Genomic DNA, 15,686 nt, shown 5'->3' with positions numbered 1-15,686 from the left:
GCTAAAGATTAATAAATCACCAGGACTGGACGGCAGCAACTCCAGAGTCTTAAAATAACTCAAATGTGAAACTGCAAACCTGTTCCTAGTAATCTGGCCCTATTATTTAAAACAGACTGGCCATCATGACATTGATTTTTAAAAAGGGCTCCATGGGTGATTTGGAAACCACAGACCAGCGAGCCCATCAGTGCCAGGCAAAACGGTAGAAGCTATTCTTAAAAAGAAAATCACTGACCTTACTGCTAGACATGGCTTAATGGGGAAGAGTCAATTAGCAAAGGGAAGTTTTTCCTTAGCAATCTTGTAGATTTGTTTTTGAAGGTGTCAATAAATTTATTTATTTAAAATCTTTTCTATACCGTCGTTAAGCGGGTGCCATTACAACAGGTAGATAAGAGTGAGCCAGTCAATGTAGTGTATTTGGATTTTTTTTTAGAAGGTATTTGATAAAATCCCCCATGAGAGATTCCTCCAAAAATGAAAAAGCCATGGGATAGGTAGCAGTATCTTATTGGGACTTGGAAACTGGCTATAAGGCAGGAAACAGAGGGTAGGACTGAATGGTCAGGTTTCCAAATGGAGAAAGGTCATTTAGTGGAGTTTCACAGGGACTAGTACTGGGACCAGTACTGCTTAACACATTCATAAATGATCTGGAAAGGGAATGATGAGTGAGGTGATCAGATTTGCAGAAGAGAAAACATTATTCAAATTTGTTAACATTTTACTTATTATTTATTGTAATTTGTTAGTTACAAGGAATTGCAGAAGGATCTTGTGAGAGCGGGAGACTGCGCATCTGAACGGCAGATGAAATTTAATGTGGTGATGCGCATAGGGAAAATATCCCAGTCGTGGGTACCCGATGCTGGGGTCTGTATTGGGAGTCAGTAACTAGGAAAAGGATGTTAAAGTTCTTGTGGACAATACATTGAAATCCTTGGCGCAGTCAGGGTGTGGTAGCCGTCAAAAGAGCAAACAGAATGTTAGGAATGGTCCAAAAAAGGAACGGAAATCATAAGTGAGGTGGAACAGGAAAATAAAGGATGGTTATCTACCCTTTCAAATAATCCTGAAACAAGAGGAAACAATCAATCAGTAGATTTAAAACAAATCCTAGAAAGTACTTTTCATTCAACGCACTAGCGAGCTGTGGAATTTATTTAAAAGAATTTCTTGTCCTCAGTATCTACAATAAAGATTAAGAATAAAAATAAGACAACGCCTAACTGATTAAACATACAAAGTCCCTGAATAATTCCACATTTAACATCCAACAGTGCCTTCATAATTGTGGGAACACCAAAACAGATAAAAATGCTGCGCCTCTTAGAACAAACAGCTGCCACTTTTTCCTGCGAGACTGCGCCCCTATGATGGCTCCAGTATCATCGGAGCGTGGCTTCCAGAACTCGGCGCCAGCAACAACAAACGCCTCAGCTGAGCGCCTTCCAGACGCACACGGCACGCAGATCCCTGTGTCAGGGGACACAGTCAGGGCAAATAACAGCAGAGTTTGAGAGACATTTGGACAAGTTCCTGGAATAAATAAACATCCCTAAACCTTTAGCCAGGTAGATTAAAGAAAGCTGTTGCTATCCCAGGGCCTGAGGAACAGGAAACAGATCTGCTCCCGCGGGTCTGCCAGGTGGCCATGCTCAGAGCCGGGATGCCAGGCTCCATGAACCTTAGTTATGTTCTTATCTTCTGCCTCTTCCAGGACAGGTCAGGCTCTGGACAAAACGGGGTCTTCAGGCAAAGGTTGCTTTTGGCATCTCCCCTTTCCTTTTGGGCTCACTCACTGACTCAGAAGGGCAATATGGCTTGGGGTCCTTGCCCACCCCTTGTGCCAGGCAGCTTTGTATTATCTTTGGTGCCTGTCCAAGTGTTCAGATCAGCATTTTAGTTTATTTGCACCCGGTAGTAGTTGGGGGGGGGGGGGAGGGGAAGAGGGGGCTATTGGGGGTCTCAAACCCAAAGGATGTGCAAAAAAGCAGACCCAAATTGAAACAGGGGTACTGGGTGGGAGTCACCCCTTCCAAGTTATTTGCAAAATCTTGCCCTTTACATCTAATCTTGCACTGCAGCCTCACAGAAGCATTTTATAAACCAGCTGTGGGCGAAGCTGCTGTATTTGTCACTTTCTTAATTTCTGTGTGCTAGAAAGGTGCAGGAGTCTGCTTCCGATGCCAGCTTTTAGTAGTGAGCATTTAATAGAGGTGGGTGGCGCACACTCGATAACCATGCCCCGTCTTCCTTCAGCTGATGCAGCCTATGTGCGGTCATTAAGATCTCCGGCGCCAACGGCTCCGAGTACAAATGGAAATGATGTCCATTCCTACTGCTGTGGACCAGACGAGGTCTAGCCCCTCTTTGACGCACAGCGAGGACTTAATATTTAATTTGGAAGCTGCAGGGACAAAGCCACTCCACCTCCAACAGATAAAAGTCCTCTGGCACCACTGATCTGCTCATTTCCCCATCCCCTGCCTCCGCTACCCCCGCACACATTCCCAACTCCAAACGTTCTCTTTGAGTTCAGGTCTGCACCCCCACCACCCTTCCCCCAACACATACACCCACACCCCAATGTCACCTAGCTCTGACCTTTTCTAGGAAAGCAGGGGCAACTCTGGGCTTCTAAGGGAGCCCCCCCAAGACTGAAACAACAGCACGCAGGCGAGAGAGTTTGCATGGAAGGACCTTCTCATTTAACTAAGGTTAGGGTTCGTTTCCTTGCTTCAGCTGTTCTGAGAGCATGAAGGCGGCAGCTTTGGAGGAGCTGTGCTGATGGGAGAAGGTTACAGCAGATCCAGAAAAAGACCCGGGTGACTTCCACAAACTTTATTTCAGAAACACAGAAATGAAATAATTGTGCACAAGCGACAAAGGAAATGAAAGCTCTCGTTCAGCTGTGCTACAAGAGGTATTGCATCATTCTTTTATTCTCATGAGCTCGGATCTTTGCCTTCGCTCCCGATTCCCAACACTCCTCCCCCATCCCTTCTTCCTGAGACACCCCAGTCCACTTCCTCACCCCCTTTCATCTTATGTTCCCCCGTCTCTCTTACCCTCTTCCTTTCCCAGCTTGGCTCCTTAGTTAGAGGGGCCCTGTTCCTCATCTCTGTGAAGGTCTGCTTAGCCTGTGGCTCTCTTATGCTACGTTAGTTTGGGAATACAGGCGGCTCTCCTTTGATTCTCTGAGGTTTTCCACATTGTAGTTTCTTCTGGTAAGAAATTCCAGCAGCTCTGGGGCCCAGTCCCGTAACAACAGCGGGATTCTGGTGGCTTCATACTTGTAGTAAACTTCCCGCTGGCGGAGAGCTCCTCCTCTGATAATCTCCAGGGCGCACTCCTCCTTGGGCGCCGGCGGCTGGCGGATCACATCGCTGACATGATTCAGGGCCGTTTCTGGAAAAGTCAGAGAATCCCGCTCTCTTTAGAGAAAGATGTTAGCATAGCCTATGCATGAAAGGAGCCACGTGGCCAGGGTGGAAACAGAGCATTTCCACATTCATTGAGCTAGGCCATGGCTGCCCAAGGTGACATGCATCATCAATCCTACCAGCACACAAGAAACACAACTGCCCCCCAGCAATAGATCCTACTGCCATTAATACTCACCAGCCTGGCAATGCCAGCTGTTTGTTATTCCTTGACATAAATGTATGCGAGGCAGCCTAAGCAGCCGGAGAACCATAATCTGCCTACATCATTAATAAATAAAACTGTTCCAAGTAATTTATGCAGAATTCAAAACCAGTTCCTCCTTCAACACCCTCTGTTCCAAGAGGAAAGTGAAAGGGTCCTGGTATGAGATGCAACAGGGGCCAGAAAATATTTCTACAGGGACAAGGTGGTGGTTGTAGAGGTGATGGGGACAGTAAAGCCTGGAAAAGCCCAGAAGACCCTTACTTGTCCTGGGAAAGCCAGAGATTGTTTCTTTCTGTAGCGTCTGACCCCAATCAAACTGGACAGAGTGGATAAGGTGTCTCCCCCTGCCATCATAGCCCACGGCAACCCAGGAAAATGTTCAGATCAAGGAAGTGGGACAGATAATTCAGATCATAGCCCTGTGCTCCATGCACCTTATTTAAATTCTTCTTCCTGTTCCCCACCAAAAAATAAAATACTTGTCAGTCATTTAAGCAGAGAGAAAAATAGAAACCAAACTCATTCAAGGTTTGTTAGAAGCTTTTTAACTGTTCCTTCACAGGACGGTGCTGCCTCGGCCTTGCATGTTTAACAACTGTTGCTGTGCACATGCAAGCAAGCCTGAGCGGTGAAGGCTTCCAACCCTCACAAACCTGCCCCATTATTTTTGCCAAGTCAGAAGAAGGTACTGCATGCCAGTCAACATTTAGGATCCCAAAAGAGAAAAGGTCTACCCCAGTCCAACAGAGAAGGCAATCATCCAGTCTGCAAGACAGTGGGCATGGTCAAGGATTTAAAAACCATTTGGACAAGTAGCCAGGCTGACTTGGGGAACACCGTCTCTTACTGCCAGGAGCTGTGAGAGATCTTCCCGTTAGGATCTGTTGGGTACTGGACTCAGTGGCCCTCCTTATGCAGTTATGTTTTCATCCCTCACCCATTGGGCACAGTATGGAGCCAATCTGTGAACGAATGGGTGCCACGGTGCAATGCTGGTCTTACCTGTGTCAATAAGGCTTATAACGCAGAGCGTGATGGAAACATTGATGCTCTTCAGGACAAATTCATGTCTCAGGGAGCTGAAAAATCCATCCAGGGCAAATTTGGTTGCAGAGTAAGGAACAGAGAGGGGAACTCCAACTTTCCCTGCAGAGAAAAGATCAGCATTTAATTTTTTACTATTTTGAAGCATAAAATTGAGAAGTTAATACCTTACCATTCCTTCCTATGTCTGGCCTTACCCCTGAAAGAAAGGTGCTGGATGTTCCCATTATCCCCCTTTTATTGTACCCCGAAGTGTGTAGACTGATGTACATCACTCACCTACTGACAGGCACCCACACACAGAACCAAGGACCCGATGGCAGAGGAGGCCTGGGTGGGTTTGCATTAGAACAAGCTCCACCAGTACTTTTCACCTGCAGAGTTTGCACTAAAGCTTTGAAAACAAAGTACTTTCCCTGTGCATTTTACCACGAGTACAAAGCAGCTGCAGACATTTGCACCTGCTCCTTGTGTGGGCAGATTTTCTATGGAAAACAACAATGGACACGAGTTACTGCCCAAACCCTGTCCCTAAATCCCTCCCCGAGCTGCCTAGAGCAATGTCAGGCAGCCATCGGTCCTCGTTCTCGTCTGCTCGGCCTTCTTCCTGGTTCAGTGACGTTGTCCGTAGTTGATCTCTTGCTTTCCCTTCACTTCTCTGCACCTGGGCATCCTCTGTGCTGAGGTCGTTCCATGCATCCACCCTCCGTTCCGTGAAGAAATAGTTTCTGAATCTACCTATCCACCAGGGCAAACTGGGGCGCCTTGCTGTTCTTTGGAGTCGGGCTGGGAGTGTGTGACCGAGCAAGCCCAAAAGCAATCCCTGCCCTGTCAACCCCCATCTTCCTCCCTCCCCCCAAAATCCTTATCCATGACCTCTTCTCCTAAAGCTTTCATTCCCCTGCAAAGTCTTTGTTTCTTATCCATTTTTTCTATTTTTATCTCTTTGTCATATTCTCTCTCTCTCCTCTGTTTTAGGTTAAACATATTTCGGCCTTAAGTTTAATTTTATTTGGGTGTTTGGGGCAGACTCCGAAGCACACAGGGATCCCTTCTCTAGGCTGCCTCTACTGCACACATTGTAGAGGACACTTCATCTATGCCTTCAACCAGAAGAATGCTAGGAATGGAGAATAAAATGGAGAATGTCCCTTTGCCTCTGTATCACTCCATCGTGAAACCGCACCTACAGCACCGTTGCAATTCTGATCACTGCCTCAAAAAAGATACAGTTGGAAAAGGTACAGAGAAGGGCAACCAAGATGATAAAGGGGAGGGAATGGCTCCCCTATGAGGAAAGGCTGAAGAGGTTAGGGCTGCTCAGTTTGGAGAAGAGATGGCTGAGAGGTCTACAAAATAATGAGTGGAGTGGAACAGGTAAACATTAAGTGGTTGTTTTCTCTTTCAAAAAGTACAAAGTCCAAGAGCCATGCAATTAAGTTATTAAGTAATACATTAAAAACAAAGGAGAAAAACATTTTTTTACTCAACACATAATTAAACTCTGGAATTTGTTGCCAGAGGATGTGGTGAAAGCTGTTTGTGTAGCTGGGTTTGAAGAAGGTCTAGACAAATTCCCAAAAGAAAAGACTTATCCCTGGGATAAGCAGCATGAAATCTGTCTACTGTTTGGGATCCTGCCAGGTACTTGTGACCTCGATTGGCCACAGGTGCAAACAGGATACTGGGCTTCATGGACCTTTGGCAAATCTCATGGACTTACTTATTTAAAAGATTTTTAACCCACACAGTCCAAAGTGCTTGGCAGGTTACGATAAAACATACATAGAAATATAAACTTTGAAGTGTCAAAAAGCATCAAATAAACTAAATAACCATGGACAAATTAAAACTGATCAAACTCTGTCGTTCACTGACCCAAAAATATCAGCCATGTTTTCAGTCTCCATTAGGGCCATATCTTTGCTTAAAACAGAAAGCCTTCACCTGCTTTCTAAATGCAAATAGCATTGAATCAATCTCGTTTCGAGTAGATTGTTTGAAATAGTAGGACCTGCACAATACAAGTCCATTCTCTTGTCTCATCTGCCTGAGGCTCCATCCAGCAGATCTTAAGGCTCTCCCTGGTTCGTGTATTTTTAACAGTGACCTAACCATCACGGAGGTCTCATTGCTTAAGGCAGGTGATCGAGGTTACAAGCTGAAATGAGGAGCCAATGCAATGATAGCAAAACTGGTCTTATATGGTCAAACAGCGAGAATATCCAAAAATTGCACGGCACAGATGTTCAGCAGCCGGAAGGCTGACACCTCTGAGCCTGCACCCTCCTGCAGTTTGAAAAACTATTTTTGTACGGCATCTCGATTCTCTGTCCTGCCGTTTGGTAACTTTTTCCATTTTGTGGGTGGGTGGGAGGGAGGGGCTTGCTGTCTCTCGTGAAGCTTTTCTTGTTGAAAATTGCCCCAGGTGCAAAGCATGCGCAGACCCTCAGCCCGGCTTTTTGCTGGAAATGTTTATGCAAAGATGCAAAATCTACACATGAAGTTCCCCTTCCCAAGAACGCCTCCTGTCAATGAGGCTGGAAGCACGCGTGTTGGAGAAGGATGTGCAGACATTTGTTCCTCGAGGGTATGCACTTTGCAGCTGGCAGATTTACACACGTAAAACGCCTTCTGCCTGCAGAAATCGCTTTGAGATTTATGCTCCCCACTAGGTAGTTGGGTTGAAGGTGTAGTGCAGTCATTAGTAGCCCACAGATCTGTATGCGCTTGTTACTTTATGTAATCTGCCTCGGGGGAAAAGGCGGAATATCGATGGCTTACAAAAACAAACAAAAATAAATTGGAAGAGAGACCGATAAAGGCAGCAAAAACACAACCCCCAAAGGCTCTGTCTTTCGATAGCTGAGGCCGTTGCACTGGGGTCATCCGTCATAGCAATGCAAGGGATTTATTTTCTGTTGAATAGGGGAGACTCTCCAGGGCGGTGCTAGAGAGCCCGAGGCTCAATCGTTACTCACCTGCAAGCGAGGAGACCACAACAATGCTGCCGTTGGTGCCTCTCAGCATGGGCAAGGCCGCCACTGTCATCGTGGCGTAGCTCAGAAAATTAGTCTCCAGGAGCTTCCGCACATGGTCAATGTCGCCATCAAAGAAATTGAAGTAGGTTTGTCCGATGTGATTGAGGATCAGCATATCCAGACCACCTGTGTAAAGGGTAGAGAAAAGAGAGAGAGCGGCTTTAGGTGAATCGGAGCAGTAATCAAAGGTCATCGAGAGCAGTGGTCAGTTGTTCCGCTTCGCTGTGGGGCCTTAAACGGCAGCAGGGGAGATTCAAATCAGAACTGCCTAATGCTAAGAATAGACAAGCACTGGAAGAAGACACCAAGGGCCTGGAAGGATCTCCATCTTGGGAACATTTTAAGGGTAGGCTGGACACACATCTATCGCTATCTGGGACAGTTTAGGAAAAACCTGGACACTCTATGGCTTCTTCCAGCCCCGTCTTTCTTGGATTCTCAGGAATGAAACCTAGCAGACCTAGAGCCACAGTGAACTGACAAGCAAAGAAAAAAGTGCTCTAAAAACAAAAATACAGGAGCAATGGAAACGGTGCAGAAAGTGTGCGCTATCCACAGCTCTTTGGGAGGCGTCTGACACTACTTTTTTAAGCTGTCAACTCTATGAATTGAAGAAATGAGAGATACCAAATACTTTCTCTGCCTCCTTTACCACACTCTCAGCGAAGGCCATGTCGTCCATGCTGCCTGCGACGTAGTGAGCAGAGGGAGCTCCCAACGCTAAACATTTTGCCACAACCTGAAGTAGAAAAAGCAAACTTGACCATCAGACAGGGAGGAAATATTTACATTTAATTAGACATGATTATTTTTTTATGTGATGCAAAAATAGTTACAGGGGGCCTGATTTTCAAGACAAGTCATGCACAGATTTAGATGCAAAAATGGCTCATTATAAAATTATCAGGGGGTGCTCTGTGCACGTGGAAAGTACCTGTATAACCCAGTTTCAGGCATGGGTTACTCCCAACTTTTCATTTTAAAATGTGTGCACGTAAATGAAGCCACATGAGCTGTGCAAGAGTGGGTGAGTCTGTGTGTGTTATTTTGGATAGTTTTTAAACATAAGAACATAGTAAACGCCCTTAGAAAAAGATCATCCAGCCCATGCAGTCTGTGCAGTTATGCTGTCATGCTGCTAAGGATACATCCCAGCTGCCAGCCACAGAGAAAGACCACCTGCAAGCTTTCTCCTTATTCAGGACAGTCTTTTTGCCTTCCTCCTTTGTAGGTAGAAGAACCTATGGCGTAATGCTATCATTTTTATGTTCAATGTTACAAAATTACCCCCTAAAAAGGATTTTATCAGTGACCTTGTATGACTGAGTGGAGATTATGGCGTGTGGATTTCCCATAGATCTAACCAAGACAAGTGCATGCAATGAGGCAAAATTAAGTCGGGTTAGTCTGTCCAAGCAGAACTCTGTTGGTAAGTGTGGGTTAAGAGACTGTACCCCTACTTCCCATATACCTTCTTGAGCTTCTCCTCTGTCCGTGCTGTTATCAGAACATGGGATCCCATCTGTGCCAGGTGATAGGCCATCTGCTCGCCAATCCCAGAACTGGCACCAGTGACAATGACCCGCTTTCCTTTCAGCATCTCTGAAGGGCAACAGGCGGTTAGACAGCTCAATAGTCATCACAATGTGCCCCCTTGGCGAAGTGGAGGAATGTCACAGAGACAGAGCTTCAGGGTGCTTGGCACTGCCCTGGGCTCCGTGTATGTAACCCCTGTAGAAGGCTGCCCGACTTCAATTGCTCAAGAAATCGTAACACTACCTTCCATGGCCAACAAGTCAGAGGACTTCGTTTAATTTAGTCTAATAGTCTTGATCACACCCTCACAGGCCAGCAGGGGCAGACGTGAGCACAGAGATAACGTTTAGTGACTATCAGGTGAAAACTTCAAGGTATGAAACTGGTCGCAGATGTATAAAGAATTGTGTAGGTTTACACGCCTAGAAGGGGAGAGAGAGCGGGCAATCATGGTTTGATAGATAAATAAAGTAAGAAAGAAAGTAAGAAAGTTACCTGATTCTGTGCCGAAATCATCGCTGTAATTAAAGGGCGCTGGCTAGGAGCAGTTGGGTCCAGTCCCTATGTGCATAATGGGCTCCTCGCTAGTTCAAATGCATACCCCCCCCCCCCAAAAAAAAAAACCAACCCCAACCCCTAAACCAACAAGGACAGCGAAGAGGGCAACTGGAAGTCCCCTACCATGAAATCGGGACGGGGCTGCCCCCTCTCATTAACTCACCTGCCCTGAACTCCTCCCCGCCCGAGTAGAAATAAAGAGCCAGCGCCAGCCCCAGCAGGGCAACGAGCAGCGCTCGGGAAGAGAGAGCCATCATGCAGCCGCGATGCCAGGGACAGAAGGCGCCCGTGGTGCCAGGCTCGGCACCCCCGGGTCCTAACACTCGCCAGATTCCCTGACCTGCAGCTTGGAATTCCCAGCAGGCTCAGCACCTGGCGGGCACTAGGACGGAGGCCGAGGCAGGCGGCCGCGCTTAATCCCCGCCTCCCACCAGCGATTGGCTCCTTCTTCTGGTCATAACCAATCACCCAGCCAAGAAGCGGGGAGGGCGTTGTGCAGTTCCTGACTGCGGTGTGAGGGTAAAGGTGAGGGACTGGCAGGCGCAAGGGTTAGGTAAATGCGGAGGGGAGGGGAGGAAAGAGTAAGGGAGCGTGTGGGAGGTGGGGGTGATCCTTTCTAGAGTAAGCGTGGGAAGAGAGAGGGGGGAGTATAGAGGAGGGAGCAAGAGCTGGTGGAGAGAGAGGAGAGCAAGATGAGGGAGGGAAAGGGAACAGCAAGGTGGTTGAATGACGGGATTATGAGAGAAAGGGAGAGGAGAAAGGACCCTGGGAGTGGGTGAGGATGGGAGGAAGGAATCCAGGGTGATGGAGGAGAGCGTGCAGAAGAGGAGGAAGAACGGTGACAGGAGAGCAGGTAGGATGAACAGGAAGAGAGGAGAAGGGAAGAGAAAGCATTAAAAAAATCGGCTGCAGGAGGAAAGAGAGAGAAGTGAAATAAAAAAAGAACATCCCAGAAAGACAAAATTAAAAGAGAAAAAAAGCCTGAGTCAGAGACACCAAAGGTTGGAAGCTGTTTTATTATCTGCTAGAGATGATTAATTAAGAAGAAAGCAGTTTCCAGGGATGGGGGAGAGAGAGGCTGCACAGCTTCCCAGGGATGGTTGTGAGCGGCGAGTGGTGCCAGCTGCTCGCCCTTGGGACACGTTGACCCTTAAGCCCGGAGAGCTGCTGAGTTCGTAGCCTTGGCTCAGCACTGCTCATGCACGATAAATACTTCCATCCCGCACACGGGTACAAGTTCACGGGACAGACTCCAGAGTCCCTCCCCCGGGATGTATTCTGCAGCGTGGGAAGTTACCCACGCTGGCACAGTGGTCTCCTTTTCTGTAGTCCAGGGTTGTTGCAGGCGTGGGGCTCTTCTGATGTACTTCACAGAGGATAAAATGGGCCAGGAGGGGGCGCCAGTCGCTTCAGTTCTTATCCCAGCCCTGTCACTCTCACTTTACCTGCTTCAGTTCTTTTTCATTTGATTTTATTTGTACACTTTTTTTACAGACTGATATCAACTATAATAAATGTTGGAAAGGTAATACAAGAGAAGTGTTAATCACAAAGACCTAGTAAAATAAAGGAAACCTGATTCAAGCTTCCAACAGCGCTTATCCTTGAGGGCACATTTTTTCTTGATATTCCAAGCTAAATGTCTCATTCGCTGTGGGGGTTACCATTTTCTCTTTTTGATCTTTTGAGAAAGTTGGTCCCAGCGATCCACTTTAGCTCGCTGGATTGGGGGTGTGCACGAGTCACATGCATGTGGTTATTCACACGTCTGCCATGGTGTGCTGGCTGTTTCCTTCGACTTCTCCCTGCAGGTTAGTGGATTTAATTTCTGCAGTGTTAAGTGGTTTGTTATTATTTTTTATCTGCTTCGGTTCTAACCCTAGGGGCTCTGCTGCTCAGTTTCTTTCCATCCTCTCTGGCCACATCAGAGTGGGGGAATAGAAGGGCTGGGCCTTTGCCTTCTCAAACGCATGTGCTAGTGCATCGTTTTTTGTCGGTCTAGTGAAAGGCATTGCAGGTTGTCTGCAGGACCAGCACCGTTCAGGTCTCCGGACAACAGCGCCCACACTCAGAAGCAGGCAGAGCTGTGGCCACCGGCCTGGCAGGATTCGGAAGTGCCGCAGCTTCAGGTGGGTGTCAGTGAGTGAGTCCAGGCTGCCTTCCACTCGTTTTTAATGACTTTAGCTCACTGCGTTCTGGAATTCGCAGCCAATTTTCCGTGGGGAACATGGTGGGATGCGGCCTTTTTCCTGGAGGTGGTCTGGCTGCAGCACCGCTCCACGAGAGTGAAATGTTTTTGGCTCAGAAATGCATTTTCAGAGTAATTTTCCAAAGTCATTTAGCAGGGCAAATATGATTTATGTGGGTAAAATGGCTGTCTCAAGATGATTCCCCCCCTAAACCTGGCAGAAAGTGTGTGCAGGCCTGGGCAGGGGGAGGAGGGTCCCCTTCTGATGTGGCTGCCGCCAGCGTAGTGAGCGCACCCCCAGGGTGGGTGCCCGTCTTGCTTTGCCCTGGTTGTTGCAGCTGATTCCCTTTGAAAGATAGCTGCAGGTTCCCATGCGCGCCCCCTGCTTCTGCGGTGGATAACCTGGGATACAATGGAAATCTCTGTGCCCTGTTTACTGCCCCCACCTTCCGCTGTACACTATGAAAGCCTGAATGAAGAGAACAAATGCCCTAAAGGGGCAGCGCAGCCCGGAAAACGCCCATTTCCACATCCAGATCCCTCGTGGCGTATAATGTACTGTGCGTCCCCTTGAATGGGCCCAGGCACTGCCCGGCATCGCTGCACCACCTCAGGGGGCAGCTTGGCCTCAGTCTCTCTTAAGACTTCAAGTTGCACTCCGTGGCCCTCCTCCCTGCCTCCCCCACTGCACGCTGCAGATTCCTGGTTGCTGGGATGGAGACCCGCACTCGATAGTTCTTCGGTGACATCGACCTCCCTCACGCAGTAATCCTGACTTGCTGACGTTTTCAGGAGCGGAGCACCAATGACCTTGTCACGTTTGCATATTGTGAGATTGTGATTTCTTCTGCTAGCTCATCTGCCAACACGAGCTTTTTCCAGGGGAGGGGTTACTGTTGAACCCCCATCCAGGAGGTGCACAAAACTTGTCTTTCCCACGGACAACTCGTTGCTAGAGTAGGATTGCCATCAAACTGCTCGTCATGAAGGGCAGGCAGCGCCAAGCCCGTGCCATGCGTATAGTGATAGGAAGGGAAGACTTAAAACCCTTTATGAATGCAATGAAGTAAAAAACCAGGACTGAATCAGCCTCTCGGGGGAATAAAATGGAGCCGGCTTGGAGCCCTAACTAGAAGCAGGCAGCAGGGATACTTTTAACTGTTCTTGGGAGTGCAATTGTATAACAGGTCATTAAGTTGTGAATCTTTTATTTAGAGAAGAGGCTAAAGCAATGGCCAAGGGTTAGTGCTGGATCTCGGACAGCCTTGACACATCTTTTTGTGCATTGCATCTTTGTGAGTGACATTGAGAAGGGATAGAAGGTAAAGTTTGTTTGCGGATGATACTAAGATCTGCATCACAGTGGACATGCCGGAAGAAGTAGAGAGAATGAGACGTGATTTAAGGAAGCTTTAACGGTGGTCGAAGATATGGCAGCTGGGATTCAATGCCAAGAAGTGCAGAGTCAGGCATCTGGGGTGTGGTAAGCCAAAAGAGCTGTATGTGATGGGGGTGAAGTGCTGTTATGCACGGAGCAAGAGAGGGACCTTGGGGTGATAGTGTCTAATGATCTGCAGATGGCAAAGCAATGTGACAAGGCGATAGCTAAAGCCAGAAGAATGCTGGGCTACATAGAGAGAGGAATATCGAGTAAGAAAAAGGAGGCGATAATTCCCTTGTACAGGTCCTTGGGGAGGCCTCACTTGGAGTATTGTGTTCAGTTCTGGACCTCATATCTCAAAAGAGACAGAAACAGGATGGAGGTGCTCCAGAGAAGGGCGATCAAAATGGTGGGGGAGATAGCTGACTTAGGGAATGGCCTCTGTTACTATTGGCATCAGTAGCATGGGATCTTCTTGGTGTTTGGGTAATTGCCAGGTTCTTGTGTCCTGCATTGGCCACTGTTGGATACAGGATGCTGGGCTTGATGGACCCTTGGTCTGACCCAGTATGGCAGGTTCTTATGCTCTTCTGTATTCAGAAGCAGGTCAGGCAAGCCCGTCGCTCTCCGGGGTCTTCTGGGCCCAACACAGATCTGCACTGCGAGAGAGAACAATACTTATCTTGATATAATCCTTCCGACTCGCCTTGAAACGGTGCTGCCTATGAATGAACCATGTCTTCAGCAAAGAATTTTCCCTGGGTCCAGTCATTCGAGATGAAAGGATTAACTTGTCTGATAACGGCTACCTCAACCCCGCTGTCACCTCTCCAGCGCCTTTTGACTCAAGGTTGCAGTTTCCTGCAGTTGTCGTCGCAGAATAAAACCGAGCTGCAAGCATCTGAGGCAGAAGCTGGACTTGGTGACCTGTCCGTCTCCACTCTAAAGCCCCGCCAGCAGCAAGAACAACAATCTTCAGCGAAGGTTTATCAGCTCGTGCGGTGGTGGGAGTTTTAAAAAGTTTTCATCTGCCCCCAAACCCCACGCAGGCTCAGACTTAGGATTTTGCCGCTTCTGGGTGCCTTCACCCCCCCATCTTCTGTAAGGATCTGTTGCAGGGTAGCAGAGGGCTGTTCTCAGCTGAATGAGCTTCGGCAGAGCTGGAAGGCAGCAAATCTTAGCAAGGTTTGCTGCCCTAGGCACAGACAGAATGGGATCCTGCTGATAAATCCAGGGCTTACATCCAGCGTGCAGGAAACCGAATCGATCCGAATGCGTGTTTCTCTCCCGCGGGCACGTGCCCGAGATGAGCAGACGCAGAAAGCTCTGAACTGCACTGCAGACCCTTATTTTTCTTCGCTCTTTGTTTCTTTGATAGATAAATGCTGTACTCAGTCAGAATCAACCCCGGCATTCGTGCATCGGACAAGTAATGCCAGGTACACCCGGGACCGGAGGATTAAACTTGTTACAGCTGTGGTTCCCAAACCTGTCCTCGGGGAATGCACCCCCCCATGTTTCCTTGATTGGTACGTCCCTGGCTGTAATCCCTGCAGGACTCTTCCACTGGGCGGGGGTGAGTCATTAAAATAAAAATGTGTGTGGACTGCACAGCTGGTTAGACGGGGCTGGTGCCTTGTGTGAGAGAAGAATGTTGTTGGTTGCCGCACATTTATTTTCAGGCAGTGACAGGCAGAGAGAGGCACCAGCCTAAGTGCGTTTTAACTGAGAACTGCTCAGGCCTTGTGCTAATAATGTTGGATCAAGCTTTTATGCATTGGTTGGTTCATTATGTGTGTTTCTTGGGTAAAGCCAAACCAGCAGAGAGCCTCCGTTCTATCCCCCACCCCCAAGCATGCACTTCTCCCCTGATCACTCTGAAAACTGCAAAAGCTTGATGCCCCCTCGTCCCAAGGCAAATAAGGCCTGTGTGGGGCAACTGATACGCAGATATCCAGTAAAATCTTCGCAGCCTCTTGGTGTGAGTGAGGCAAAAATGATTTTCTCCAGTCTGCTAATGGAAAAGTATCTTTATCGACTAAGGCCGTACTGTCTTAGTTTTCCCAGAGGTCTCTTCTCGGCATTACTTTGATAGGGATCGATTACCAAACTTGCACAAATGCTGACTGCCATGGAAAGGAGCTTTGTGTCACTGGCCAGCATGGATGGACTTTATCTGCCGCTCTCTTTGTAACCCAGACCTGAAGGGTGAGGGGTCTTGCTGGCTAGCGACACAGTGTTCAAACACGGCACACAATACGGTAAATATTTTGCTGGCTAA

At 47.9% G+C, this 15,686-nt stretch overlaps 1 protein-coding gene across 2 annotated transcripts; it reads right to left on the bottom strand.

Moving 5' to 3' along the window:
- Nucleotides 1-2,832: 2,832 nt before the first annotated feature.
- Nucleotides 2,833-10,194, bottom strand: HSD11B1 (hydroxysteroid 11-beta dehydrogenase 1). 2 transcript variants are annotated; one of them, XM_029574071.1, is made up of 6 exons: nucleotides 10,000-10,194; nucleotides 9,214-9,344; nucleotides 8,370-8,481; nucleotides 7,683-7,868; nucleotides 4,660-4,803; nucleotides 2,833-3,414 (listed from the first exon to the last, which is right to left on the bottom strand). In XM_029574071.1, the coding sequence occupies exons 1-6, from the start codon at nucleotides 10,091-10,093 to the stop codon at nucleotides 3,158-3,160; spliced, it is 924 nt and encodes a 307-aa protein (XP_029429931.1). In that variant the 5' UTR covers nucleotides 10,094-10,194; the 3' UTR covers nucleotides 2,833-3,157. The 2 variants fall into 2 exon arrangements, with proteins under 2 accessions (XP_029429931.1, XP_029429932.1); XM_029574072.1 differs by lacking the exon at nucleotides 10,000-10,194 and adding an exon at nucleotides 9,774-9,896.
- Nucleotides 10,195-15,686: the final 5,492 nt, after the last annotated feature.

The sequence above is a fragment of the Rhinatrema bivittatum genome, chromosome 12, assembly GCF_901001135.1.
Source record: "Rhinatrema bivittatum chromosome 12, aRhiBiv1.1, whole genome shotgun sequence".
Taxonomy (NCBI): Eukaryota; Metazoa; Chordata; class Amphibia; order Gymnophiona; family Rhinatrematidae; genus Rhinatrema; species Rhinatrema bivittatum.
The sequence above is the reverse complement of the archived record's forward strand: the minus strand, read 5'-3'. Positions and strand labels throughout refer to the sequence as shown.

Bases quoted from the DNA above. Each gene is read 5' to 3' on its own strand.
- HSD11B1 (XM_029574071.1), bottom strand. From the start codon at position 10,093: ATGATGGCTCTCTCTTCCCGAGCGCTGCTCGTTGCCCTGCTGGGGCTG. The intron at 9,345-9,999 runs GTGAGTTAATGA...GTTGCCCTTCAG, and splicing joins CGGGGAGGAGTTCAGGGCAG to AGATGCTGAAAGGAAAGCGG. The intron at 7,869-8,369 runs GTATCTCTCATT...CCCTTTACACAG, and splicing joins GGAGGCAGAGAAAGTATTTG to GTGGTCTGGATATGCTGATC.